Consider the following 23,536-nt stretch of genomic DNA (forward strand, 5'->3'; position numbering starts at 1 on the left):
GGCTGATTGGGTGCTGCAGAAAAACTATTGGTGCCATAGCAGGACAGAGCTATAATGTTCAATTTGTTTTAGATGCCTTGTCCTTAAGGATAAGATAGGGACCATCATTCAAGTTATAAGTGTGCTGTTTTAAAAGCCAGAATTTGCCCTTATATTGGTGTAGAGTATAATATAAACAGATTGTCGACCAAAAATGCTGCTTTTCATCTGATGCCTTGTTGAGACAATGCCTAAACCACTTTCTGCACATATTTCAGGAGCTTTTTGCAATTTTCATTTTTTTATCATTATTTTTTTTTCCAGGATGATTTTGCGATGGCTCCTCCATACAACGATTACTCTAGAAGGGTATGTGATATAATTTAGATACAGTACAGAATTTTGGTGGGAGATTGATGTCATGTATGGTGGTGCTAGTTAGGTAATGGTGATGGTGTTCTTGAAAGCGTAACAGAGGTGATGGAAAAGTTGCCAGTGCTAAACCATCAAGTCACTATTAGCTGTGTCTGAGTGAAAGTACAGTAATAGTATAGAATAGTTTTGCAGGATGATTTTCCACTGGCTTCTACTTATAGAGACCACCCTATCTGATTTCAGTTAGCTAGGGAAGAAAATTGTTGGGATGTGTGATGATATTAATGCTGGGTATATGATTATGATGAGATTTCTATAGCAGATAATCGAGGTGATGGGTATGCTTTTTAAATGCATGTTATGTTAAGAAGTTGTATGTGTGCTAAACCAGTGATGCGTCACGTTAAGCAGGACTGAGCTGAGTCTTAGGAAGCAGTGAGGATTTGCTTTCATTGCCCCACCTACCAATGCCTCTCGCGTCCCATCTTCTGTCTCTTTAATAAGTTATTGGAGCAGCACAAACCCATGTATTAAACTACTCGCAGGCCACCGAGGAACAACGCAATGACTGCAGAAGGTCAAAATCTAATAGATTCATCAAGTATAGGAGATTTGTTTTCATTTAAGAGGGGGATAGGATTTGGACTTTCCGTGCATCAAACAACAAGAAAAAAACACAGATTGGTTGGCCTGGGTTTTTTTTTTTTTTTTTTTCTTTTGAGAATCAGTCCTTATTTGCAGCACCAGCAGAGTAAGCATTCCAGCTGGAGCCACAGCCCCGACTTAATATTTCCTAAAGCATCAAGCTTATTTTATGTCTAACAAGGATGATGAATATAAACATGAATTGCAGAGGTGTAGGAGAGTGATTCAGCGAGTAATGAGTGTGAAGACATGACTGCACTTTGAAGGCCAAACACTTTGATATTTGAGAACAGACGAGCCACTTGCCTCCACCCTTTCCTGGTATATTTTTGTCCTCGGCGTCCAAAGTAATGTGCAGTCACGTGACGTGAAGAGACTGAACTGCTGTCATTTTCGCTTACCGTCTTAAAATATCGGCCTTTCTTTCCCGAGCTCTGCCCCGTAACCCTTTCACGTCGCTGGCTTCTTCGCAGCAGTGGAGAATTTGCAGACCAATGGTGACGATGTGATGCTTGCAAAGGAGAGATGCTGTGACAAGGATGACAAACAGGATCTTTACCGATACTCGCAGCGTATCTGTGCCTGAGCTCGGGATTGTGAGGTTTACTCAGCTCGAATCCTCGAACAGATGCTTAAGTGCGCATGTTATTGAGGGGCGAGTGGCAATTTATAAGCAGTTTTACATTTCTACCTTCACCAGTAAAGTCCTCTCTTCTTTTTAAAACCCTGGAGTGCTTTATTCATTGTGACTATCCCTCCATATACAGCAGGGAATGCAGCTCCTTCTTAATACATTCCACTCTGTTAAACAAAAGGAATAGGCAATGTACTCTTGTAAGTTCCACAGTTTTCTCCCATAGCTGAATGACTTAATCATGAGAAACCGTTGAGGTCCCCTTTTTTTTTTTTCTCCTTCTTTGTTAGCTTTAAAAGAATTCTCTGCATAAAACAGCTTGATTATTCTTTGTGTTAAATAAGGGAGCAATACGACAATGGTTGACATTATACTCTTAGAATGTGCTTCCTTTCACCCCAAGGAGAAGCCATGTTTAATCTTTTTGAACTCTAATTCAGAATTGCTCTGTATTCACATCTCCGCTGTCCCTGTTCCTCCTCTCACAAACCACAACCCAGATTCATATTTTCTATTCCGCTGTTGACGATGCAATAACCTTCTTTTTTTTTTTAATGTTTTTGTCTCCTCCTGTCAGTCATTTTTGAGTTCAGCTTCCATGCTCCTGTGCAGAAGATTTGAAACAGTCAAATGATATTGATCTGCTTCTCCAACAGCAGTTGTCAAGAAAGGACAGCCAGAACAGCTCCCAGCATAGTGTTTCCAGCCACCGGAGCGCGCACACAGACTCGCCTGTGCACTCTTCCCTGGCACCCGCTCTCAGTGAGAGCAACGCGCCCCCACCTCCCTCGCAGCCTTTGCCGGGACTCCCAATCCAGGACTCCCCAGGAGACGGGACCATCCAGAGAAAACCGGACCCCTTTAAGATTTGGGCCCAGTCCAGGAGCATGTATGAAAGTAGGCGTAAGTATATTCATTTCTGGTGGCGGTTGGATGAGGGCAGCATGGGGTATTGGCTCGGTGCAGACCCTTGGTGTCTTGGTGGTACTGCTCATTTTGGGGAACGTTTTGTGCTTGTAAGTAAGCTGGGTCAGATATTTATATTTATTTATTGATCTATGTTTTACTAAAGACTGGCTTGCGCTCAAATGCTCCACTACACATAGTGATTAACAACTATATTATACCGCCTGTGATAAAACATAAATATTGTAGGAGTCTGTCAAAGAAATTTGTTTGTTGTTATTATTTATTAGGCAAATGACAAATTGAATTCATATTTTTATACCCAAATTTGAGCTGGCACACTGGACTTCACAGAGAAGTCAGAAATTATATATACATTTTTTTTAAAGTCTGATGTTCTGATCAACCAGTAAAACTTTTCTGTTCAGGGGTGCAAATTAATGAGCATAATTGAGCTTTGCTATTTTTTCAGCTTTCTTTAATGTAAAATATTGACATTTGGCATTAACCTCCTAAGACCCGAACTCTTCCACAGCATGCATTTTTAACTTCTCTTTGATATTTGGGCTGATTGGGACCCAATGAATGTAAAAACAAAGAATTACCAGATTAATTTTTTTTACCTAATTTTTGTTTCTAAGAAAAATGAGATCCACATATGAGGATATTCGTTTAAAATTTCGATAGAACAGTAGCAGTATAATGTCCTCGTATGTGGATATCAGGCCCTTGTAGAGCAAAATTGAGTATTTTGGTCTAAATAACCCAAAATGCGATGTCCACATATGTGGACGCCAGGTCCTAGGAGGTTAAATATATGGTTTAGAATCAGGGGTGTCAAACTCCACGCCTCGAGGGCCGGTGTCCTGCAGGTTTTAGACCTGTCCTTGATCCAACGCAGCTGATTTAAATGGCTAAATTACCTCCTCAACATGTCTTGAAGTTCTCCCGAGGCCTGGTAATGAACTAATCATTTGATTCAGGTGTGCTGACCCAGGGTGAGATCTAAAACCTGCAGGACACCGGTCCTTGAGGCCTGGAGTTCCCCACTGCTGGTTTAGATAAAAGAGCTTGTGCATGCTGGTGGATTTACCATTACAGAAAAATAAATAAATAAATATAAATAAAGATTTTGGAAGTTATCAGTACTGTTAATTTAGGGCATAAACCTTACATTGGGAGGACATTGTAGAATGTAAAATCAATTCACCTACATATTTTCATATGTACTCCGTCACTGCCTTGAAGGAAAACTGCTGATAGATGTCCGTGATGGTAGATGAGGAGCTTAGCTAATAAAGAAAGCAGTTTACATTTATTTGTATATAGGCTGTCTTGTAAAATTACTAGAATCTAGCTTTATGTCTACAGGTACATGTATTTTTTTTCTGGCATAGCCATGGCAAGCATCTCCTTGGTTTTTTTCCCCCAAGCTAAGCTAATTGGCTTTTCTTTCACATTTAGCATTCAGCTATCAAAGTGGTGTCAATCTTTGAAACTGAGACTCCACAAGAAACTGAATAGTAATAGTATTTCCCAAAAGAGCTAGCATGCTACTTTGTTACTAGCTGTAGACATGTAGGCCTCCAGTGTGTTGTTGATTGTGTCCTCTTAAAATTACTAGTTGCCGCTTTCACCCAGTGCCAGACAACAGCACCACTGACACACTTTTATTTTAGACTTCCCTTAAGAGGCACATGGTGTATAATTAGTACAAGAGTGGAGTAGATGTTGGCGGATTGTAAACCTCCCCACCCCCTGCCTTGGCAAAGCAAGGGGATTGCACTAATTAAAAAGAATAACCATCATATTCATTGTCAAGTTAAAAAAAAAGAGAGAGACATCTGCAAAGGGTTTTTATTCTTTCATTTATTTATTTTTTAAAGATCTAATCAGTTTTCCAGGCGCACTTGTTGAGGATTTTCATTATTTAGATGAAGAAGAATGAAAAATGAAGGGCTGAGCGTAGGCAGTGGTTCAGACACCTGTTGGAAAGCTGCCATGATTAGTTGAGTCAATAGTATTTGATTTTGTAATAAATAAATGAATAACAATAATAGAAATGGAGTGAAAGAATCCACAACCAAGGGTGGGAGGGATGTTGTCTACATACCCGCCCTCATATGATGACATCCCAATAGGGGATTTCTAAATTGCCCAGCCAGTTTGATCTGGTAAAATGTTAGAAAAGCAAAAACAAAGAATAATAATAGGAGAGTTGATCAAAACATTTGAAGGGGATGTAAAGAGAAATATAAGAGAAAGCTGAGCACTCTGAGGTATAGAGTCACAAGGCGAAATACCTTGAACAGCACGGGATGAACAGCAGGTGTAAAACCTCCACTTCCTCACGCTTCATTGAGCTCTCTCCATAAAACTCACTCCATAGTTCTCAGGCCTTGGATAGGGCAGAGACATTTTTCCATGCAGCATTCACTATAATGAAAAACTCTGCCGAGATCAAGGTCTTTAAACTTACCGTGCAGGGAGTGATTTCCATTTGCAGGAAGAAAACGTCCCAAAATCTCGCACAGCATTAGCCTGCTGTAAAAGCGGAGGAAGCTTGCTCGTGCTTTTGTTGGGCTTCATTACGATTATTTTGGGGTTTAAAAAAAAAAATAAAAATTATCTCCTTTTTTGTAACATCATCACTCACAGCTTTGAATAGGGCCGTCTATCTTGGGAAAATATTGATCCGTTCATGCCCAGTTGCCTCACTGTGGGGATCACTTATGGGTCTATTAATGGGCAGGAGCAGCGTGTGCAGTTGACCTTCCTGAGTGCGGGTGCAGATTGCGACAGTTAGCCTTTGACTCTTTCCTCCTCTGGTTCCTCCACAGTAACCCTGTGATAGATTGGAAGAGATAGCTGCGCTCCGTGGGGATTTTAAGTGTTGACTGAAGGAGCAGATTGGAAGCAGACTGCTTATGCTTTCTGCCATCCCACCCTCTCTTAGTGGTTTTAGCGGCCTTGGCAGCAGCAGCTTCAGCTGGAGCAAAAAAGGAAATCTCCCTGAGAGATGTTTGTCTGCACACATAACACATCTGCGCCCATGGAAATGCATGCACACGTACTCATATGGGGATTCAAAGCCGCGTATTTAAAGCAAAGAAGCTCCTATGTACAATGGGATAAGGCCACACGCATGCAAATCATTTGAGCATCTCTAAGGTTGTCTCAAAAAGCTGCAAGAAAGTGAAACTATACTCTGAAACGATCAGAAGGGAATTATAATCTGATCGTTTCTAATTATGGGAACGATGGACACGATATCTTTTTTTCTCAGCCTGTCTTTTCAGTTTGTTTTCGCTCTAAAATTATACTCTTGGCCCAAAATAGATCTTTTTTATCTTTTGATGGCTCGTTTTTTTTTTTTTGTTTTTTTTTACTGTCTTTGTGCAGTGTGCTACCACAGTGACAAAGCTTTGAACACAAATGATGACAGTATTTACATGCTGACATAAACAAACATATCTGATTGTCTCAGAAGAGCAGGTGTATTCATTATGCTCACACTGTGGTTGGCTTATTGTGTACCTGAGGGTATTAAATGAAATGTCTGAAGGCATCACGGTGCAGGAATAGAGATCCCACAAGGCCAACTGTGCTTGTGCATAAGTGTTTATGGCAGCTTGTTGATTTCACAGTTCCAGACTTCCAGGAGCAGGACATTTTCCTGTGGAGAAAGGACACGGGGTTCGGCTTCAGGATCCTCGGAGGCAACGAGCCAGGAGAGCCTGTGAGTCTCTCTCCCTCAATCTTTTTCAATCTCACGGCTGAAATCTCTCCAGTTTGCGTTTCAATTTCCTCACTTTTCACCGTACATCTCCGAAGAAATGGATAAACTGACAAGATTATGTAGCTTGAATGATGAAAAGGATGCTATATTCCCAGCACTAGTGGGAGCAGCAGCTATAGGATTTTCTTTCAACAGTCTCAACACAACAGTTCTTATCTTCCCCTTGTGTGCGTGTCCATGCTTGTGTATTGGAATTCAGCAATTTCATATCTGTGATTGCTTCTCTCTGATCTGACCAATGTAGCCTTAACCAGTCAGGGAAGAAAAAAAAACCCTGCACACACACCATTTCTTTTTTTCTTTTCCTTTAAAGAGTCAAAGTTGTTTGTTCTTGTTTACACTAGCCTGCACTGCGTCTCCCCCCTGCTTTTCTTGAAGGGGGAAAAAAAATAATGATTTACTTTAGAGCTTGGCTTGGGTTACTGCTGTTACAGGCTTGAGAGAATAGTAAAGATTTAATGCTGAAGTTTAAATTGTAGCTGTGCAGCATGCCAAGTTTATGGCCGCTGAGAAAATCGACACATTTTTATATGTCATGCACTTTAATGTCGTACTTTTTCTTTTTAGAATACCGCTTGATCGCTTTCCATGCATTTATTTTGCAAAGGTGCGGCGTAACGTATAGCTGCGCAGTCTTTGTCGACGCGTGGTTTCGAATGCACGGCAACCTCATTCGTCTGCTGCGTTTCAGATCTACATTGGCCACATAGTCAAGTACGGGGCTGCAGATGAAGATGGACGCCTGCGATCCGGTGATGAGCTGATATGCGTGGATGGAACGGCGGTGGTGGGAAAGTCGCACCAACTGGTGGTCCAGCTGATGCAGCAGGCTGCCAAGCAGGGCCATGTCAACCTCACAGTGCGGCGCAAAAGCACTTACGCTGGTGAGAAGCAAGCAGCTCGAGATGGAGGAGTAGTTTAAGCTTTTTAAAGACCTCCTAAGAGGTCCAAGAGAGGGTTTTTACTGAAGTCCAAGAATACACTCAGGTTGTTGTGGCTCAGGACGTAGAGTAGGTCATTTACTCCAGTCCACATAGCAAAGTGTGTAAGATACTGAAAGGAAAACTGATTCTGATACATCATCCACCAATATGTGGTTCTGTGAAAATACACAGATGGATAGAAAATAGTACCGTAAGAATGTGGCAGTCCATTTATTATTGAATTCTACTGATTTTACTTCAAATAACAGTGACAAATAATACTGCAGAACTTTTAAAGTGTACTGCAAAAGACAAACGGGTATATCTGTCCACAGTGCAACCAATCAGAACATGTTTTATTAAGTCAGTTAATTTCATCCTCTTATAAACAGTCAGGATCCAATTTCAAGTAGTTTCAAGTTAAGCTAGTAGCTTTGTTGACCAATAGTCCAAAAATCACCATCATTTGTTTCTCTATTTAGATTCCTTTATGCAGGATTCAGAATTAGCAGAACTGTAATTTTTTGTTTTGTTTTATAAATTGCAAAAAGTATAAATATCTCTAACTGATCAGTTTGTTTACATATAGTGTATTCACTGATAACATGTCAGTGAATTTTAATGTGTATTGAATCAGTTTTGAGAGCAGTCTGAGATGGCTTCATTTATATTCGGTTTTTGCAGCTTTGCTTACAGTAAAACATTGTTCAGTTTTAGAAATGCACTCCCTGCTTTACCAACAGCCACATTTATGTCAGTCATACTTCCATCAGGAGCCCAGAGGCCTTCTTAATATATATCTAAGGTCAACCTTTCACCTTTTTAGAATTTAGTGTGGGTGTGGAAGTGGTCAGCCGCTACCACGAGCTAACACCCACGCCCCACCGCTGACTTCACTCCGGTCAACACAGCTCTGCTCCTTTAAAAAAAAAAAAAAAGGCCCATAAATATGATGGAGAGGGTGGCCAACCTTCGGCCCAGTGACAGCAGCCAGACATTAGTGCATTGCTGCTCCCTGTCTGCCTCGGAGCGTCGAGAATATGAGGCGCCTTCCTTGAGCAGCTGTACAGGAAATGAAATGTGGAATGAAATGTCCAGATAGAGCAGGCAGAACACGTCCTCGGTTCATCTTTTCTTGGAAACAGATGAGAGCAGAGATTGGTGAAGAGGCCTTCTTCCAAAGCTGTCCTTTTTTTTTAATCATAAGATAAACTAGGTGTGCTAGAGGAGCTAAATATCTGTTATTTGCCTCCTTTAATATTGTACTGCTCACGTAACGTTTAGGGATGTTGTCATATGTTTTTGCACAGCTTTGCTTTCATTACATTAGGTTCTCACTCTGTTTTGTACATGATTGTCTCCTGAATGTCTCATCTTTGGTTTCACCTCCCTTGTGATCTTTTACTGTTAATCTTCTATATCTGTGTTTTTCTTACCCTCCTGTTTGCACTTTGCACCTCATCTATGTATCTTTCTCACCATATCCTCCTCCTCCTGCCATTTTTAGTTAAAGCAGAGGGAGACATGCCTCCATCGCCGGCGTCTTCGCACCACAGCAGCACCCAGGCGCCCAGTCTCACAGAAGATATTGGGAAGCGCACCCCACAGGGCAGCCAGAACTCCCTCAACACAGTAAGCTCCGGCAGCGGCTCCACCTCTGGCATCGGCAGCGGTGGAGGAGGCGGAGTGGGTGGCGGGGGCGGCGGCAGCGCCGTGGTCGCCGCTGCGGCCGCCACCACCTCCTCTCAGCCGCCCATCGCCACCCCCGCTGTCGTCTCATCCGGTTTGCAGCCCTACGACGTAGAGATCCGCCGCGGCGAGAACGAAGGATTCGGTTTCGTCATCGTCTCGTCGGTGTCGAGGCCCGAAGCTGGCACCACCTTCGGTAAGCACGAGCACCCGCAAACACCACCACCAGCGCACCGTTGATGGCGGCTCATGCTGTTATTTCAAAAATCACTTCTACTCAGCAAAAACCCGAATCACACTTTGGCTTTTGCCTCATCACCGGGGCCTTTTATCGTCTGCACTACGGGAATCCTTTGAATCCTCTATAAAAACCACTGAACGCTAAATAGCCTGACAGCCAGTGCACAGTCTGGCTATTTACAGTCCCACCAGATCAATATCAACACTCTTCAAAGAAGTGGTTCTTCTTTCTCATTTTCATCTGAGCCTGTCAAACCAAGACACTGAAACCCTTTCTTTGCCTGCAGCTGCTGCTCACACTCACATAAGGCTTTCATAATTGATCACAAGTGAAGTAGGTCTTACATAAAGCCACTTGTATTATTCAGCTGAACTTAAATGGCTTGTGCGGAGCAGGTTGGCACTAAAATCCTAATAGCAGTTTAATGAGAATGAGCACTGCAAGAAAGATAAATAGGGGAAATGATCAACGTGAATGGGTTCTATTTATTTTCCAGCATGTGATTAGAGATATTCGCTTACTCAAACTTTATCTTCTTTTCTCTTCTTTTTTGTGAGGTTCTTTTTCATTGCTTAGCTGGTGAATGGTGTCGTTTTTTTCTGTTTGATATTGCACAGCAACGCAAGTAAATCAGATTCAGCGTTGCTTTTACAAACTCGTAGCACTGCATCTTTTCTACTCGTATTCCATGTACCGGTACGTTTTTTGCTCGCTGCTATGGCTTCCTACCTACACTAGAAGGACATTGCACCATGCTCTTCTCTCCCTGTGTGGGTGTACAGCACTGGAAAGGTCTGTGAACGCTTAGCTTTACAGATTGGCTTTTTTTTTTTCTTCTTTTTGTAAAGTGAAGCTCCTTTTCACAGGCCAAAGCAGAAAGCATAGGCTAGTAGATGAGCTTTCATTTCAGTTAACGTGTAAAGGAAGATTCATCTCTCCGCTGCTCTTGATATTTCACAGTCCTAGATGGTCAGGTTTATTCAGGGGGACAGAAACGGGTTGGGATCAGATGAGTTTGTTGTGTATTAAAAGTGTGAATGCAGCGGGAAGGATGGAAGAATAATAATGAAAAGTAAGGAGGGGAGAGGGTGGCGAGAGTAATGAGTGATTGGGGGCGTCAGTCTGTAGTGACTGATGTCGGCCTGCAGAGTGAAACAAACAGAGAGACTTCAGGGTAGCTGGTGAGATGTCAGCTCTGATGTATGTTTGCAGAGTCTAACTTTCTGCAGTTGCAGGTGTTTGGGATGTAGATGAAACAGAGCTCTAACTTAACAAGAGTTTTTTAGATGTTGAGAATCGTTTGGAAAAACTATTTAGAGAAAATAGTAAGACAAATCCTCCTATTTCTTTGCAGTGCACATTTAAATTGACCCTTCTTTTCCAGTGCTTGCATATTATCCTCTTCTTCTTCTCAGTGACTTTTGCTTGGCTGACTGTTGGCTGCGGGTCAATTAACCTTAACCCTTCTTGGTCCTCTTCTTCTGCTCCTTCCCCACTTTTCCCTCCCGTTTTCCTCCTCTCACCAAACACAATCCCCCAACATTTACACGCGCAAACACACACTCAATCACGCATGCATTACACATCCACATCGATGCTGACCATAGCTGGAAATGCTTGTGTGGCCATGCCCCACAAAATAGGACGCATCATTGAGGGAAGCCCAGCAGACCGCTGCGGGAAGTTGAAAGTCGGCGACCGCATCCTGGCTGTGAATGGATGCTCGATCACCAACAAGTCCCACTCGGACATCGTCAACCTCATCAAGGAGGCTGGAAACACAGTTACACTACGCATCATTCCTGGAGATGGTGAGTAGAGAAAAGTGAATCCAAAACCAGGTCCGAATTTTTTCCTCATATCAGCTATTATTAGATTCCTGATTATGTTTGAGGAGACTTGTTCTCACTTTCCTGGGTTGTCGTTGTTGTTATTAAGTATTCCTTCGGCGTTATGTAAAGTGCACTTTCTTCAGTGGCTTTCAAAGTGACTATAACGCCTCCGCAGTGTTGACAGGAGTGATTCTTTGGGGATATTTGGGAGGTTGCTGGGTTTTTGTTTGTTTTTTTGTTTTTTTGGTATTTTTTAGCTTCCTGCCTTTGGCGTGCCCGCATTTTTAAAACATGCAAGAGCCGTTTAGATTTCGGTGTGTATGCGTGCGTGAGCGGAGAGAGGGCGAGCGAGACAGGCACCGAGAGATGCTGAATTTCCTCTGTGCATGTGGGTGTCTCCCCTCTGTCAAAGTGGATTTAAGGAAAAGTTTGTGTGCATTCTATGTTGCGCTGTGCAGCTGAGAACTTTCTGTGTTTTGTGCTGACATATCACCCTAGCGTGCTTCACAAATGCTATTTAATTAAGCGTGCGTGTGTGTGTGCTCATGGAAAATGGTAAATGGTAAATGGCCTGTATTTATATAGCGCTTTACTAGTCCCTAAGGACCCCAAAGCGCTTTACATATCCAGTCATCCACCCATTCACACACACATTCACACACTGGTGATGGCAAGCTACATTGTAGCCACAGCCACCCTGGGGCGCACTGACAGAGGCAGAAAGGCAATACTCCCTGTCAACCTGCACACTGGTAGGAATAGGAGCTATTTGTCCGCCGCTCGTTGCTTTCCGCCTCGCTTCTTATGGATGGAGAGGGTTTTTTGTTTCTCCCTTCAGAGCAGTTGATGAGAACAGTGAGCCAAAATTGCTCTGCCAAGAAGACACAGAGCAAGAGAGAAGGCGCTGGCGAGGAATAACTGGATATGCTTTATCGGAAAAGTTCTGGTTTGTGTTTATGTGCATGTGTCAAACAACCAGACGCCGTCTGACACAGAGGCAGAAAGAGTGTCGGGCAGAGATGGTGGCTTGTGTTTCTAAACTTGTGCCTCTGAATGACTGTTCTGGCTGCCTCCGTTTACAAATGGCTGAGCATCGCCAATTTCTTTGTGGATCAGTCCAATCTTTAAGCTTTCTGATGGGAACAAGCGCCATAGCGAGAGCTTCCTCTAAAGGTGAAGTCTGATTCAGCTCAACCCCCTCACCGTGTGAGAGCACAGATGGAGTTTTGTAGTAGCTGATGCTCGGTACGCCTGCAGTGTCGAGGAAACGAGCATGGGAGTCTCCCTGCTGCTGCTCAGTAATACGTGTACAAGAAACTAATACCTTCATCAGAGCTGATGTCTCTGCAGCATAAATTTGGAGCACAGACAAAGCCCTCCTCATTCTTTCCACTGTGTGAGAAAAGAGAGCTAGACGTGCTGTATGTGATATGATTTTTATTGTTAGCACATGTTGTATTTTAAGTGTAATCTGTAGCTCTCGTATCCTTTTACCCTCTGTAGTGCTCGTTTTCTTTACCTCCCTTGAATTGATTGTACCTGCTGTCCTTCCCGGCTCACGCCATTCAGGGCTGGAGGGCAAATGCGTGGTCAAAGCCACAGACGAATTACAGAACGCTTCAGTTCCTTTTCTGTGCACGTTTTATTTACTTATTTATTTAGTTAAGCGAGAAAGGGGAAAGCAGGCAGTAGGTCGCACGCAGAATAGAAGTAATATCCGGAGAGAAAGCAGTCGGAGGAGAGACGAATGAAGAGAGGCGACAAAAGAAGGAAGTGATTCATGCAAATCAGGCAGAGGGAAAGATAGTGATAGTGTTTTTACAGGAGTTTAACGTGAGACTGCAAAACTGAAAGGGTGGTCGAAGGTTTTCCTCGTGGTTCCCCTCTTTGCCGTCTCAAGTGAAGCTCACCTCACCTGCACTCCCGCTCGAGTGGTCGACACTGTAGATCTTGAGCAGCGGGCAAAGGAATGGTTGAGCCACCAGGCTCCAGTGGAGTACCGGAGGGAAAGGAGATTAATAGGTGAGAAGGGAAGTGACCATGAGAAGAATGGCGAGTAGCAGACTGGGGAAGGGGAGGTGCAGAGTTGTAATCGAATGTAGGATGCCGGTAGATGGCCAAGAAGGATGAGGTCGTTAGATAAAACAAAGGTTTCTTTATGCAGCAGGTGTCGCGTGATGACGGCCTGTCTGGTGTTTTTCACTGATAACTGAAAATGAGTGGATCAGTGCAGAGATAAAAGACGGAGTAAGCACGAGCTCTAATGCCACTGGCGTAGATGTTCCCTACTTGACAATTCAGAGGCAGAAAGGATTAGTTTCAGTCCTAAATGTGATGTACAGCCTTTGGACGTTTACCAAATGATTGATGGCACAAACCGCAGTATTACCCAAGTGTGCGGGAACATGGCTAAGTGGTGAAAGAAGCCTGGAAACTGGTTTCGAGCCTCGTGGTGGACCCTGTAGGTCGGGTTGACACAAGGAAAACAATGAAATGTCTCCACATGTGAAATTAAATTATATCGCCCAGGCTTTCAAGGAAACTGGAGAGGCTTCTGTTAGAGTATGTCTATACAAAATGACAGCATATTCAATTACAAGCCTTTTCCCCCCGTCTCCTCATTGGTTGAAAAACACAATCATTCTCGTTCTTTGTTTTTGTTTTGTGTGTTATCTCATGTGACGATATACTTGCTCTTCTTCCGCCCTCCGCAGAGTCATCGAACGCATCTCTGTTGACGAATGCAGAGAAGATCGCCACTATAACCACTACTCACACCGCTCAGCAACAGGCCGCACCGGAGGCCAGGTGAGGAGCACGGCAGAAAACAGACTTGCCTAATAATGAAATGTCTTTTGGAGCGACCCCTTGCTTAGGCCTCATATGTCACGCCTTTTCTGTTTCAGGACCAACACTAAACCAAAACAGGAGTCATTTGCCCCGCAAGCCGCCCCTCCCCAGCCCCCCACGCAGCAACCCCCAAGCACTCAGGTGAGGAAGAGAGGCGCCGCAGTCTTAGCAGTTACATCAGTCATGCGGACACCCATCCATTTCATGTCTCCATCAAAACACGCCAGTCCTCTACACTCCATCAACTTTTCTACCCACATCTAATCTAAATTTGTCTCTTCATACATCCATTCAGCTGTTTCGCGATATCTAAACAGTCCCTCCATCTATCAACTAATATACCCACTTACCTTCCCAAGGACAAACCAAGTGCATTTTTATTTATTTATCTCTTTACGCCGACCTGCTGGCGTTATCTGAGTGTGCATATTAAGGAAAGCCTGTTTGCTTTCAAAGTAGCCCCTCAGTCCACTCTGTTCACCGCTGAATTAATCTGCTGGTGTGGAGATGGCTTTCACAGATAGCATTGATCCTCCAGCAGAGGAGATTAGGAGGGCGTAAAGACAGGAGCTGCTGAGGCTGTCTGCCCGTCCTTGTGTGGTTCCCAGACCACCTCCTCTCTCTTCGTCTGCGCCCTCTCTACTTTTTCAGGCCAGGGCCCACAGCATCAATAATTCAGCGTCCTTACACCTGAGCATATGCATGTCCACACGCAATCACACACACGCACGCACACACCCGCACACACACCAAGGGGAAAAGCGTAGCACAACTGTTAAGGTGAGACTTGCCTGAAGGTGGCAATTGTCCCTTGCCTCTGAAATAGGATCCCCCTTCAAAGGAGACACGCACACACAAGCACGCACAAACGCAGACACATGCGCACACTTGAAACCTGAATCACAAAGGTGACTTTGATGCAAACATCTCCTTTCTCCTCTTACTCTCTCTCCCTCCACACATGGCGTCTGACTCCATCAGGATTCTGAGTTCTACTCCGTGGACCTGGAGCGAGACAACAAAGGCTTCGGCTTCAGCCTGCGAGGAGGCCGCGAGTACAACATGGACCTGTACGTGCTGAGGTTAGCCGAGGACGGAGCAGCTGTTCGCAACGGAAAGATGATGGTATGGACACACAAATGGGAAACGCAGAAGCTCAGAGGTTGTTTTCTCGGGGTCTTGAAAGGGTCACGCCACCAAACACTGAAGTTTAGTTTGACCATCATAAGAACTAGTGCTGGAAAAACAGCACTTACCCAAGTAACACTGCAATCTCGTCATCTGTGCTCATATTTAGACCATACAAATTTATGACAGACAGCCTTTTTTGCAGCCACATAACATGGAGCTGTTTTACAGGAAATGTTGGACGGCCTATTGAAATGTAACCACTGCTTGTACCCCTTTAATATTATACTTAATTATGGAAAACTGTGATGTAATTTTATCAATTTAAGGTTATATGCAGCTGTGTCAACAGGGATGCCAATATTCCCTCAGTAGCTAGAATACCTCCAAATAAGTTTTATTTTTTAACAGCCTGCTTTCTTTGGAAACAGCCAACAGATTGTCTGGAAATAACGGCGGACAGTTCCCTCGGTTGTTTTAGTTAATTTTCTGTAATATAGTCGTCTTGGCATTTGTCAGCATAGTTTGAAATCATCTGAAAAAAGCGTTCTAGTGGAATAATTGTAATGTTAATGAGAAATGTTCAGACTTCATTATTTTTGGTAGAGCTGTGCGAGACATTAGCTCTGCAATTTAGCTAAGAAAAATTACGTCTCTTTCCGGGTTTTTTTTTCCTTAGTAATCCAGAGTGTTTTTAAAATGAATGTTTAATTTAACTATTTGTCAAATTTTCTCATTCCTTAATCCGTCAGCTTGCCTGAACGCTATAAAATTATCTTTTGTCGGGGGTGCACATAACAGCATATCTGAAAAACGACTGCTGATTGTAACCGTTGTTATAAATACCAATTATAATTTTATAAATCCTTGCCTTCAGGTGCAGCACAAGCCAGTTGACTTTATTGATTAGCTGGGGGCAGGAGGGGGGGGGGGGTTGATGGCAGCCTTGTAGACCTTACAGCCATCGCAATAATATTATTTATCAGTATAATAGCTTTTGCATAATGTACCCCCAATTACTGCAAGCCATGCTTCACTGACTCGCAAACAGTCACCTCCGGGCTCGGCCATGCAGACGGTTCACTGATTGTAATATGAAGACACGCAAACAGAATATGCACATTTTAATTTATGTTTCACGACAAGCTCGTAAAGTGGCATTCATACATGCCACAAAAGCTGTGATGAAACTGCAATATTTAACCTTTCCATCTGATTAATTGTACATAAATAATAGCACTTTCCCCGGAGTGCTTGATGAAGTGTGAGGTGTTTTTATTTATTCTCTCACTGTGCGTTTGCACGGAGGGAGCCTGTTGGCAGACACTGTTAGAATCTGAGATATAGTTTTTCATATATATTAATATGCTGCAGTTAGGGAGTGTGTGGGAGCGTGTGTGTGTGTGTGTGTGTGCGCACATTAGTATATGCATATATGGACCCGGCCGTTGGTGTTTGTGCACCTTGTTAGCAGAGATATTAATAGTCGCAGCTCTGTGAGGCAGGGAGAGGTGTCAGCGAGAGATCCGTATTCTGCCAGAGAAGTATTCCCTTAACGCAGTCAGCACTGACAGATAACCTGAGGAGTGGATTCAAAGAATCAGGAAGCAAAAATGTTTCTTCTAGTTCTCGTTTTTTCTCTGTCGTTCTCCCTCTCTGACTCTCCGTGTCACGCTTGCTGCTTTTTGATGCAGTTTGCCCTCCATATATACTTGTTTTCTTATTGTGCAGATTACCATTCAGCAGATTTGATAATTAACTCCTCCTCATCCCCTCCACCCTTCCCTTCGTGTCATTGTTTCCCTTTGAACCTTATCTTTCTCCTTGTGTACCTTCTTCCCTCCTCTCACTTGTTTTCTTTTGCACCGCGTGTGGCTCTGCGGTCTCCTCCCCTTATTTGGGCTCCTGCTGTCTCTCACCTTTCCCTCTGATTCACCTCTTCTCTTTTCCATTTTCATCTGTCACTCTTGTCCCCCCCCCTGGTCTCCTTCCCACTAGGTCGGCGACGAAATCTTGGAGATCAACGGCGAGAGCACCAAGGGCATGAAGCACGCGCGAGCCATCGAGCTCATCAAGAATGGAGGCCGGCGAGTCCATCTGGTGCTCAAGAGGGGTGACGGCTCTGTGCCTGAATATGGTGGGTCAATCTACGAAAACATTCCCTTCTCGCCCATCTTCACACCCTGAGCCAGGGGACACTCAAGCGGATGGTGGTGGGTTGAAGGTGAAGGAACTAAATCGCTCCCCCTCCCCAAGGATCCTTCACCCCTCCCTGGAGCAAACCTACCAGGGATGGGAGAGGGGAGTCAGGGGGGTGGGGGGTGTTGCTTCGCGCTTTTGGTCTCTTTGTGGTGGCGGTCACTCCTGGGCTTTTTTGGGATTTCGTGGGAGAGCGAGGGGGTCGAGGCTGCTCCTGTGGGTGCTCTCACCCCCTCCTGCTGTCACCTGCTCTCAGTTTTGTCATGTCATCTCGCTGTCACTTTTCACCTTCTGGGCACTGAGCAAAAGCACTCTGCTGGGACTTAACAGGAAGGTGGTGGGTCTGATTTTCAGTGCTACATGGAAAAAAAAAAAAAAAAAGGAAACTGTTTACAGGGTTTGACCTGAGTAGTAAAGAAAAAGGAAAGAAAATCAATGTTTCTTGTGGGTGAGAAGTAATATGGATGTCTCTCATTTCTCATTACATGCTAATTTAGCATTAAAAGGAAGAGAAAACTTGATCCGTGGCATCCCGTGATAAAATGGGACCTTTCACAGCTTTGGATAGGATGTGACAAACATATTTATGATATTTATTGAAGGTGAATGTAAGCTACTGAACTCCTTTCCAAGTGAGAACTGTGTTGCGAAGAAAAAGACAGTCTAAGACTTTTTTTTCCCACTTTGCCATTTTCAGTAAATCTCACTATACTGTGCTTGACATTACTCACTCATCCATGGACTTTTTTTTTGCACCCACTGTCAGTGTTATGGAAAAGCTGTGAAGATAGGGACTCCACCCATCCCCGTTTAAAAAGACGTTGATTCGTTCCAGTTATATTAACTTTTTATAGTGATGATTTTAAAAAAAAAAAGAAAAAAAAAGAGGCATTTTTACAAGTATTTTTGTTCAGTGTACAGAGCCATGAATCAAAGCCACATATTAATGGATAAAAGTTTATTGCTGCATGAACATGTCAAAAGTGTAAATTGTTTTTCCCCCTTCTATTGTCTACTTTCCATAATATTTATGGAACATTTCTTTCTTTTCTGTTTTCCTTTTTTTTCTAATCGTATTGATTAGTTTTGATAGTCACAAGTCATTTTAAATGTTTTCTTTTTCATTTTGTTGCTTTTTTTTGACTGGATACATTTTGCCTGTTTTGAAAAGTTCATCAATGTAAAGTTTATTTGAGCTGAGAATGTGCTGTCAAAACCTGCACCGATGTGACATCATGTGAACTTGTATATTTTGGATCATTGTTTGTACTTTTTAAAAATCTTTATTTTTATTTTATTTTATTTTTTTTTAGTTGGCACAACCTTTGACAGTCTCGCCAGTATTTCTTTTGATTTCTATCAGCACTGTAAAACTGCTTAATTTGCTGGTGTGCGCGCGCGTGTGTGTGTGTGCGCGTGCGTGTGTGCGTGCGTGTGTGTGTCTGTGCACCAGTCTCACTGTTTCATTTTTTTGATTTTCTGCTGCTTCTTCATTAACGTGTCTAAGGCGTGTGTGTGCGCTTGTTTGTGGGTGGGTGTGGCAACTCCTATGTCCGATGTGTGCACGCTTGTTTCCAGGGGACTTTACTCTGTAACTGATGGTCTTCACTGGGTTTGGGCAACTTCCTGGACTGTCTCTTTATTCTGAATGAGTCGATGATCAAATAAACACATTTTTTTTCATTAAGAATCAACACTGAATAATTCTCCTTTTCTTCCTTCTAGTCGGTTCCATATTTTTCTAAACTACTGTGCTCTTCTTTTTTTCTTTCCTTTCTGTTTCTGTGTATCTTCCCTTTCCTCTCGTATTGTGCTGGGCTCTTGTCTTCCTTCAGGGATGGTCGCTCCCCATCTCACTGCATGTATGAGAAATGACAAGATGGGGGAGGCCTCTGTCCTCCAAAATCAGACCACGGTTTGTAGCTGTCCTCCCCTCTCATCTCGGCTCTCTCTCCCACTTCCTGTCTTCCTCTCTCTCTTCTTCTATGTCCTGATGTGCGTGGTGTCGCTTCAGTTCAACCGTGCCTGTGCGCTGCTTCATGCATACAAATCCATTCACCCAACTACATCTCCAGTGTCACCGCTGCCATAGCCGTTCTTTTGGATACTTCATTCATGTCCTAGTTGCAGTCAACCTGTTGGAAACAAGTCAAAAGTGAAAATGCAGATTATTTTATCTTTGGGAATTAGTTTTGATACTTTCAGACCAGTGGTTCTCTTTGGGAGTCAACTCTTCTCCTCGAGTTGTCCATGATCCATTGTTGAAGGTCTCCAGAATCATTTGCAGTACATTTTCAAACTAAGCTATAATGTTAAAAAGTGTATATTTACAGGTGGAGACTATTTACTCAATTGACAGGAGCCAGAGTTTTACTCCCACTCACTATATCTCAGGGCCGACGATGTGAAGTATTTAGAACAGTGAATGGTTCTTCTGCCATCTTAGCACTTGTAAAGTTTTGTCTTAAAAATGCCATATTGATCAAAGCATTGTTGTCGCAGCTTTTGTTGAAGATTTAGCAAGAGGAAGCGCTCCATACAGTTTTGTTTTTTCTTAGCGAAATGCTAAATTTCACCCACTGCAACTGCAATGCACTTAGAGCAACTTCTAGTCTCTGGATCTCATCACGACCATTTAATTTATTCTAAAGATTTACAACGTGCCCTGACAGTACATGAAAGAGCATGGCTAATGAGTCAAATCTAGCAGCATCATCAGTATGAAGCAGCAGTTACACTGACTGTAACCAGCATCCGGTCCAGCCACCAGAGAAGCCGGCGTTCTGCTTCACAGAGGTGACTTCCCCCTTTAGACCAAGGAGCAGGTTTGTTGTGGGTTTCTTCAAGAAATGGCTGCTTCATAACTCTGTCACTGCCTTTTTTAATCTGTGTAAGCTACACTGTTTTACCATTGGCTGCTGCTGTGCCATCCAACAACTTGCCATCTTTGCTGGTATTAACATCAGAATGGCTTCCATTGAAAGTGTTCTCGGCTTCATGTCTGAGTGACTCAGCATGATAAATGTGAAAGCAGATAGAAGCTTTTAGTGTGTCGATGCATGTTTGATCCCCCTGCCCTCGTTTGTATGTCCCAATGTGTTGCAGACGACAGCACCAACAACATCAGCGCAGCCAACCCAGCCTCAGGGGTACAAAACGCTGCGGAAGTGAACACTCTTCCCCCGAACGGTGCACCATCAGAGTCAAGCGACCCACCAGAACCCCAACAATCATCCCGCAGCAAGAAGGAGCCAGGCCGCCGCTCCCACGGCACTGGCAGGCACACACATTCCAACCACCGCCACCACTCCCCCAGCAAGAAAACCAGCACGGGAAAACACAAGGGCAAAAAGTCGACAGGGAAGAACACTCCCAAGAAGAAAGATGACAAGAAAAGTGATGGCCGCCATCGCCACCGCAGCCGCCATCGGTCACCTCATAAGGGGCACACCCGGTCGCGCAGTGCAGATAACGTCCTGGACGACCGACATGGGGGTCAGCACCGAGGCCGTTCTCCAGACAGGCGCCACCACCGCCACCGTTCACCCAACCGCTCGCCCCACCGCTCACCCCGTCGCTCACCCTACCGCTCTCCTCGCCGTTCCCCTTATCGTTCCCCTCATCGCCATCGGTCCCCCTACCGCACTCGGCAGCAGTCCCCCAACAGACGCCGGGCCCAATCCTCAGACCCCTACCGCCGGTATCGCTCCCCAGAGAGACAGACCCGCAGCACCGAGAAGCCTATTGTGGATGAGCCTGTATTAAAGGAGCCAATCAAAACTCCTGAATCCACCTTCCGTCTGGAAGACAGCATCTTGCGAGAGTCCCCAGCCCTAGACCGCTTAAACAGGGAGGTCACACCGCCACTGCGCAGGGAAGACCGCCTCTATGGAGAAGATAGCCTGCTGATGAAAGCCTCTACCTTGGACAGGTCCTACAGAGGGGGGGATAACCTGCTGAAGGACATGGCGTCTCGCAACCAGAGAGACATCACCCTGCCCAGAGTACGCACTCCAGATTCAGATTCAGCTTACAAGAAGTACAGCACGCTGCTGAGGGGTCGTTCGACTGAGAGGTTTGACAGCACACAGCTGAGGGGTCGTTCGACTGAGAGGTTTGACAGGGATGAGCGCTACCCCAGCCGAGACAGCACCCCTGAACCTTGGTACCGCTCCCGCAGTCTCGGACGAGACATATCCCCGATCAGGAGCTTCAGAAGGGACGACTCAGAGGATGAAGAGGACGATGACAATTTTGTGGCGGCTCAAGTGACGCAATACTACAGCACGGTCAAGAACAAGACCAACACCAGTCGCTCATCCAAGCCCACGCTCCCTGAGCCCAAGAAGACCTACAAGGAGAATCCCAAAGACCTGAGCATCTGATTGGACAGCTGTCAGCTGATCACAGCAACCATCCACAAAACACCTCAAATACTCACCATCACTACCACTTTGTTCTACAGAAACGCACCCAACTTGTGTAGACATGCTGACACACACACACACACACACACACACACACACACACACACACTGTAACAACACTGAGTTACTAACAAGGTCGTAGTTTTGAAAGCTGTTTTTTCTTCCTCTTTTTTTTTTTTTTAAACTGTATATTTGATTTTCTTTGTTTTCTCATTTTGTTTTGGGGTTGTTGTTTTTTTTTGTTTCTTTGTTTTGTTAAAGTATTCTACATTTACAGATACTCAGACTTTTCCAGAAAATATAAAACCATAAAAAACAATGATGTGCCTAACAACAGTTCCATTAACAAACAACATTTTTGTTTCGGGTTTGATATGTGGAGGGCAGTTTGTGTGCCCCACTGTCAGATGATGAAATATATGTACTTTTCCACAAAGATCCCTTGGAAGTACTGCGCACCTGGGTCACCATAACAGGTGCTCACAATGATGCTGTGCATGTCTTTACCGGTTTCAATGTCTCTCTCTCTCTCTCTCTCTCTCGCTCTCTTGCTCTGTCTCTCTGTCTCTCTCTCTCTTGCCTTCCTACTCTCTCTCCTTCCAGTGCCACTGTTTTTTAGACATTTGACCAGACTATAGCACAAGCCTGCATTTGTTTGTATATTTTTGACAGTTTGCAGTATGTGTACATTCAGAGGTGATCATTTTAAATGAAGGAAGGGAAAATGAAAAAGTTAAACTATGATGATGATGTTAAAATAAAATAATATATTCAACAAATGAACAGTTGTTTTATCTTTTTTCTCCTTTGTTATTGCCATTGGAGTCATTCTGGGATTGATTGACCTGCTTAAGTAACATGAAAAAAATGCAGATATTGGATGGGAAGAAAGATGTACACTAACAGCTTTTTTTTTTTTTTTTTTTTTTTTGAGCTCTCATTTTGCCAGGCAGAAAACAAAACAGTGGGGAGACTAACATTGTTATCTCAGCCCTGCCAAAAGTGCATGCATATAGATAAAGCCTTTGAAGAAAAGTAAAGCAAAGAGCTTCTGTCCTTTCCCCAACATCAAAGCCCAAAAGGACGATCTTAAAAATGTTCCTTCACTCCTCTTCACAGCTTACTTTGATTTGTGCCTTTTCAGTGTCCTCTTTCTCCCATCGCCCTCTACGGTCCTTCCCCTTCCTCCTCCATCCACTCTTGTGGTTGCGAGATTTGTCATTTGATACAGAACAAACAGCGGGGATGCTGCGTGTCTATTTCAGGACGGTGACGGCAGAAGGAAGGTGGTGATGCTGGGACAAACAATGTGGAGATTAGATAAAAACCAAGTAGTCACCCTGGGTGAGCGGTAAATACCAATTCACAATATACTTCACCACGGCAATAAAAAACAAAAACAAAACCCTGAAAGATACACAAGTGCATTTTAACCTCTTTAACATTTCCTAACATTCAGCGATAAGAAATCGGGATGACCTCTCATATCTACCTTCTTCACACTCTAATTTAAGGCATGAGATGCTCATACAGTTTTGTCCCTACACATTAGGACAATGACACCCTTTTGTGTTGCACCACAGTGGATTTAATTTGAACATTTGAACCAACTTCAGCTTTAATTTACAAAAAGAAAAAAGGAATTTTCACCAACTTCTCAAAGGCCTCAAAGGTGATTATGGTAATAAACAGGAAATAAATCTGTTTTTAATGATAAATCCTTCAAGTCTAAAACTCATAGATGTCACCAAATGTTTCCTCCCTCAGGCTGAAGGTGGCTGTAGTCAAAGCAGACTTGGCAGTTGAATAATATCCCGTTTCTTTGCCTTGAGAAAGTCTTGGATTGTTTTTGCAGTATGCTTTGGATTACTATCCATCTGAAATGTGAAGCAACGTCTGTTGTTCTTTT

The 23,536-nt window shown here is 43.7% G+C and overlaps 1 protein-coding gene across 21 annotated transcripts in view; it reads left to right on the plus strand.

Moving 5' to 3' along the window:
- magi1b (membrane associated guanylate kinase, WW and PDZ domain containing 1b) overlaps positions 1-22,410 on the plus strand; it is a 137,564-nt gene extending 115,154 nt beyond the window's left edge. For 12 of the 21 annotated variants that reach the window (XM_085273327.1, XM_085273338.1, XM_085273337.1 and 9 more), the window contains 11 exons: positions 304-348; positions 2,290-2,536; positions 6,187-6,278; positions 7,030-7,222; positions 8,769-9,146; positions 10,799-11,002; positions 13,738-13,831; positions 13,930-14,014; positions 14,855-14,998; positions 17,000-17,138; positions 20,306-22,410. In XM_085273327.1, coding sequence (XP_085129453.1) covers positions 304-348; positions 2,290-2,536; positions 6,187-6,278; positions 7,030-7,222; positions 8,769-9,146; positions 10,799-11,002; positions 13,738-13,831; positions 13,930-14,014; positions 14,855-14,998; positions 17,000-17,138; positions 20,306-21,585 — 2,901 coding nt within the window. In that variant the 3' untranslated portion in view covers positions 21,586-22,410. The other 9 variants (XM_085273348.1, XM_085273347.1, XM_085273334.1 and 6 more) reach the window with 9 other exon arrangements.
- The last annotated feature ends 1,126 nt before the right edge of the window (positions 22,411-23,536 follow it).

This window comes from Mchenga conophoros, linkage group LG5, assembly GCF_057382185.1.
Source record: "Mchenga conophoros isolate Kocher_MC1m ecotype Shallow Benthic linkage group LG5, M_conophoros_male_GT1.1, whole genome shotgun sequence".
Classification (NCBI taxonomy): domain Eukaryota; kingdom Metazoa; phylum Chordata; class Actinopteri; order Cichliformes; family Cichlidae; genus Mchenga; species Mchenga conophoros.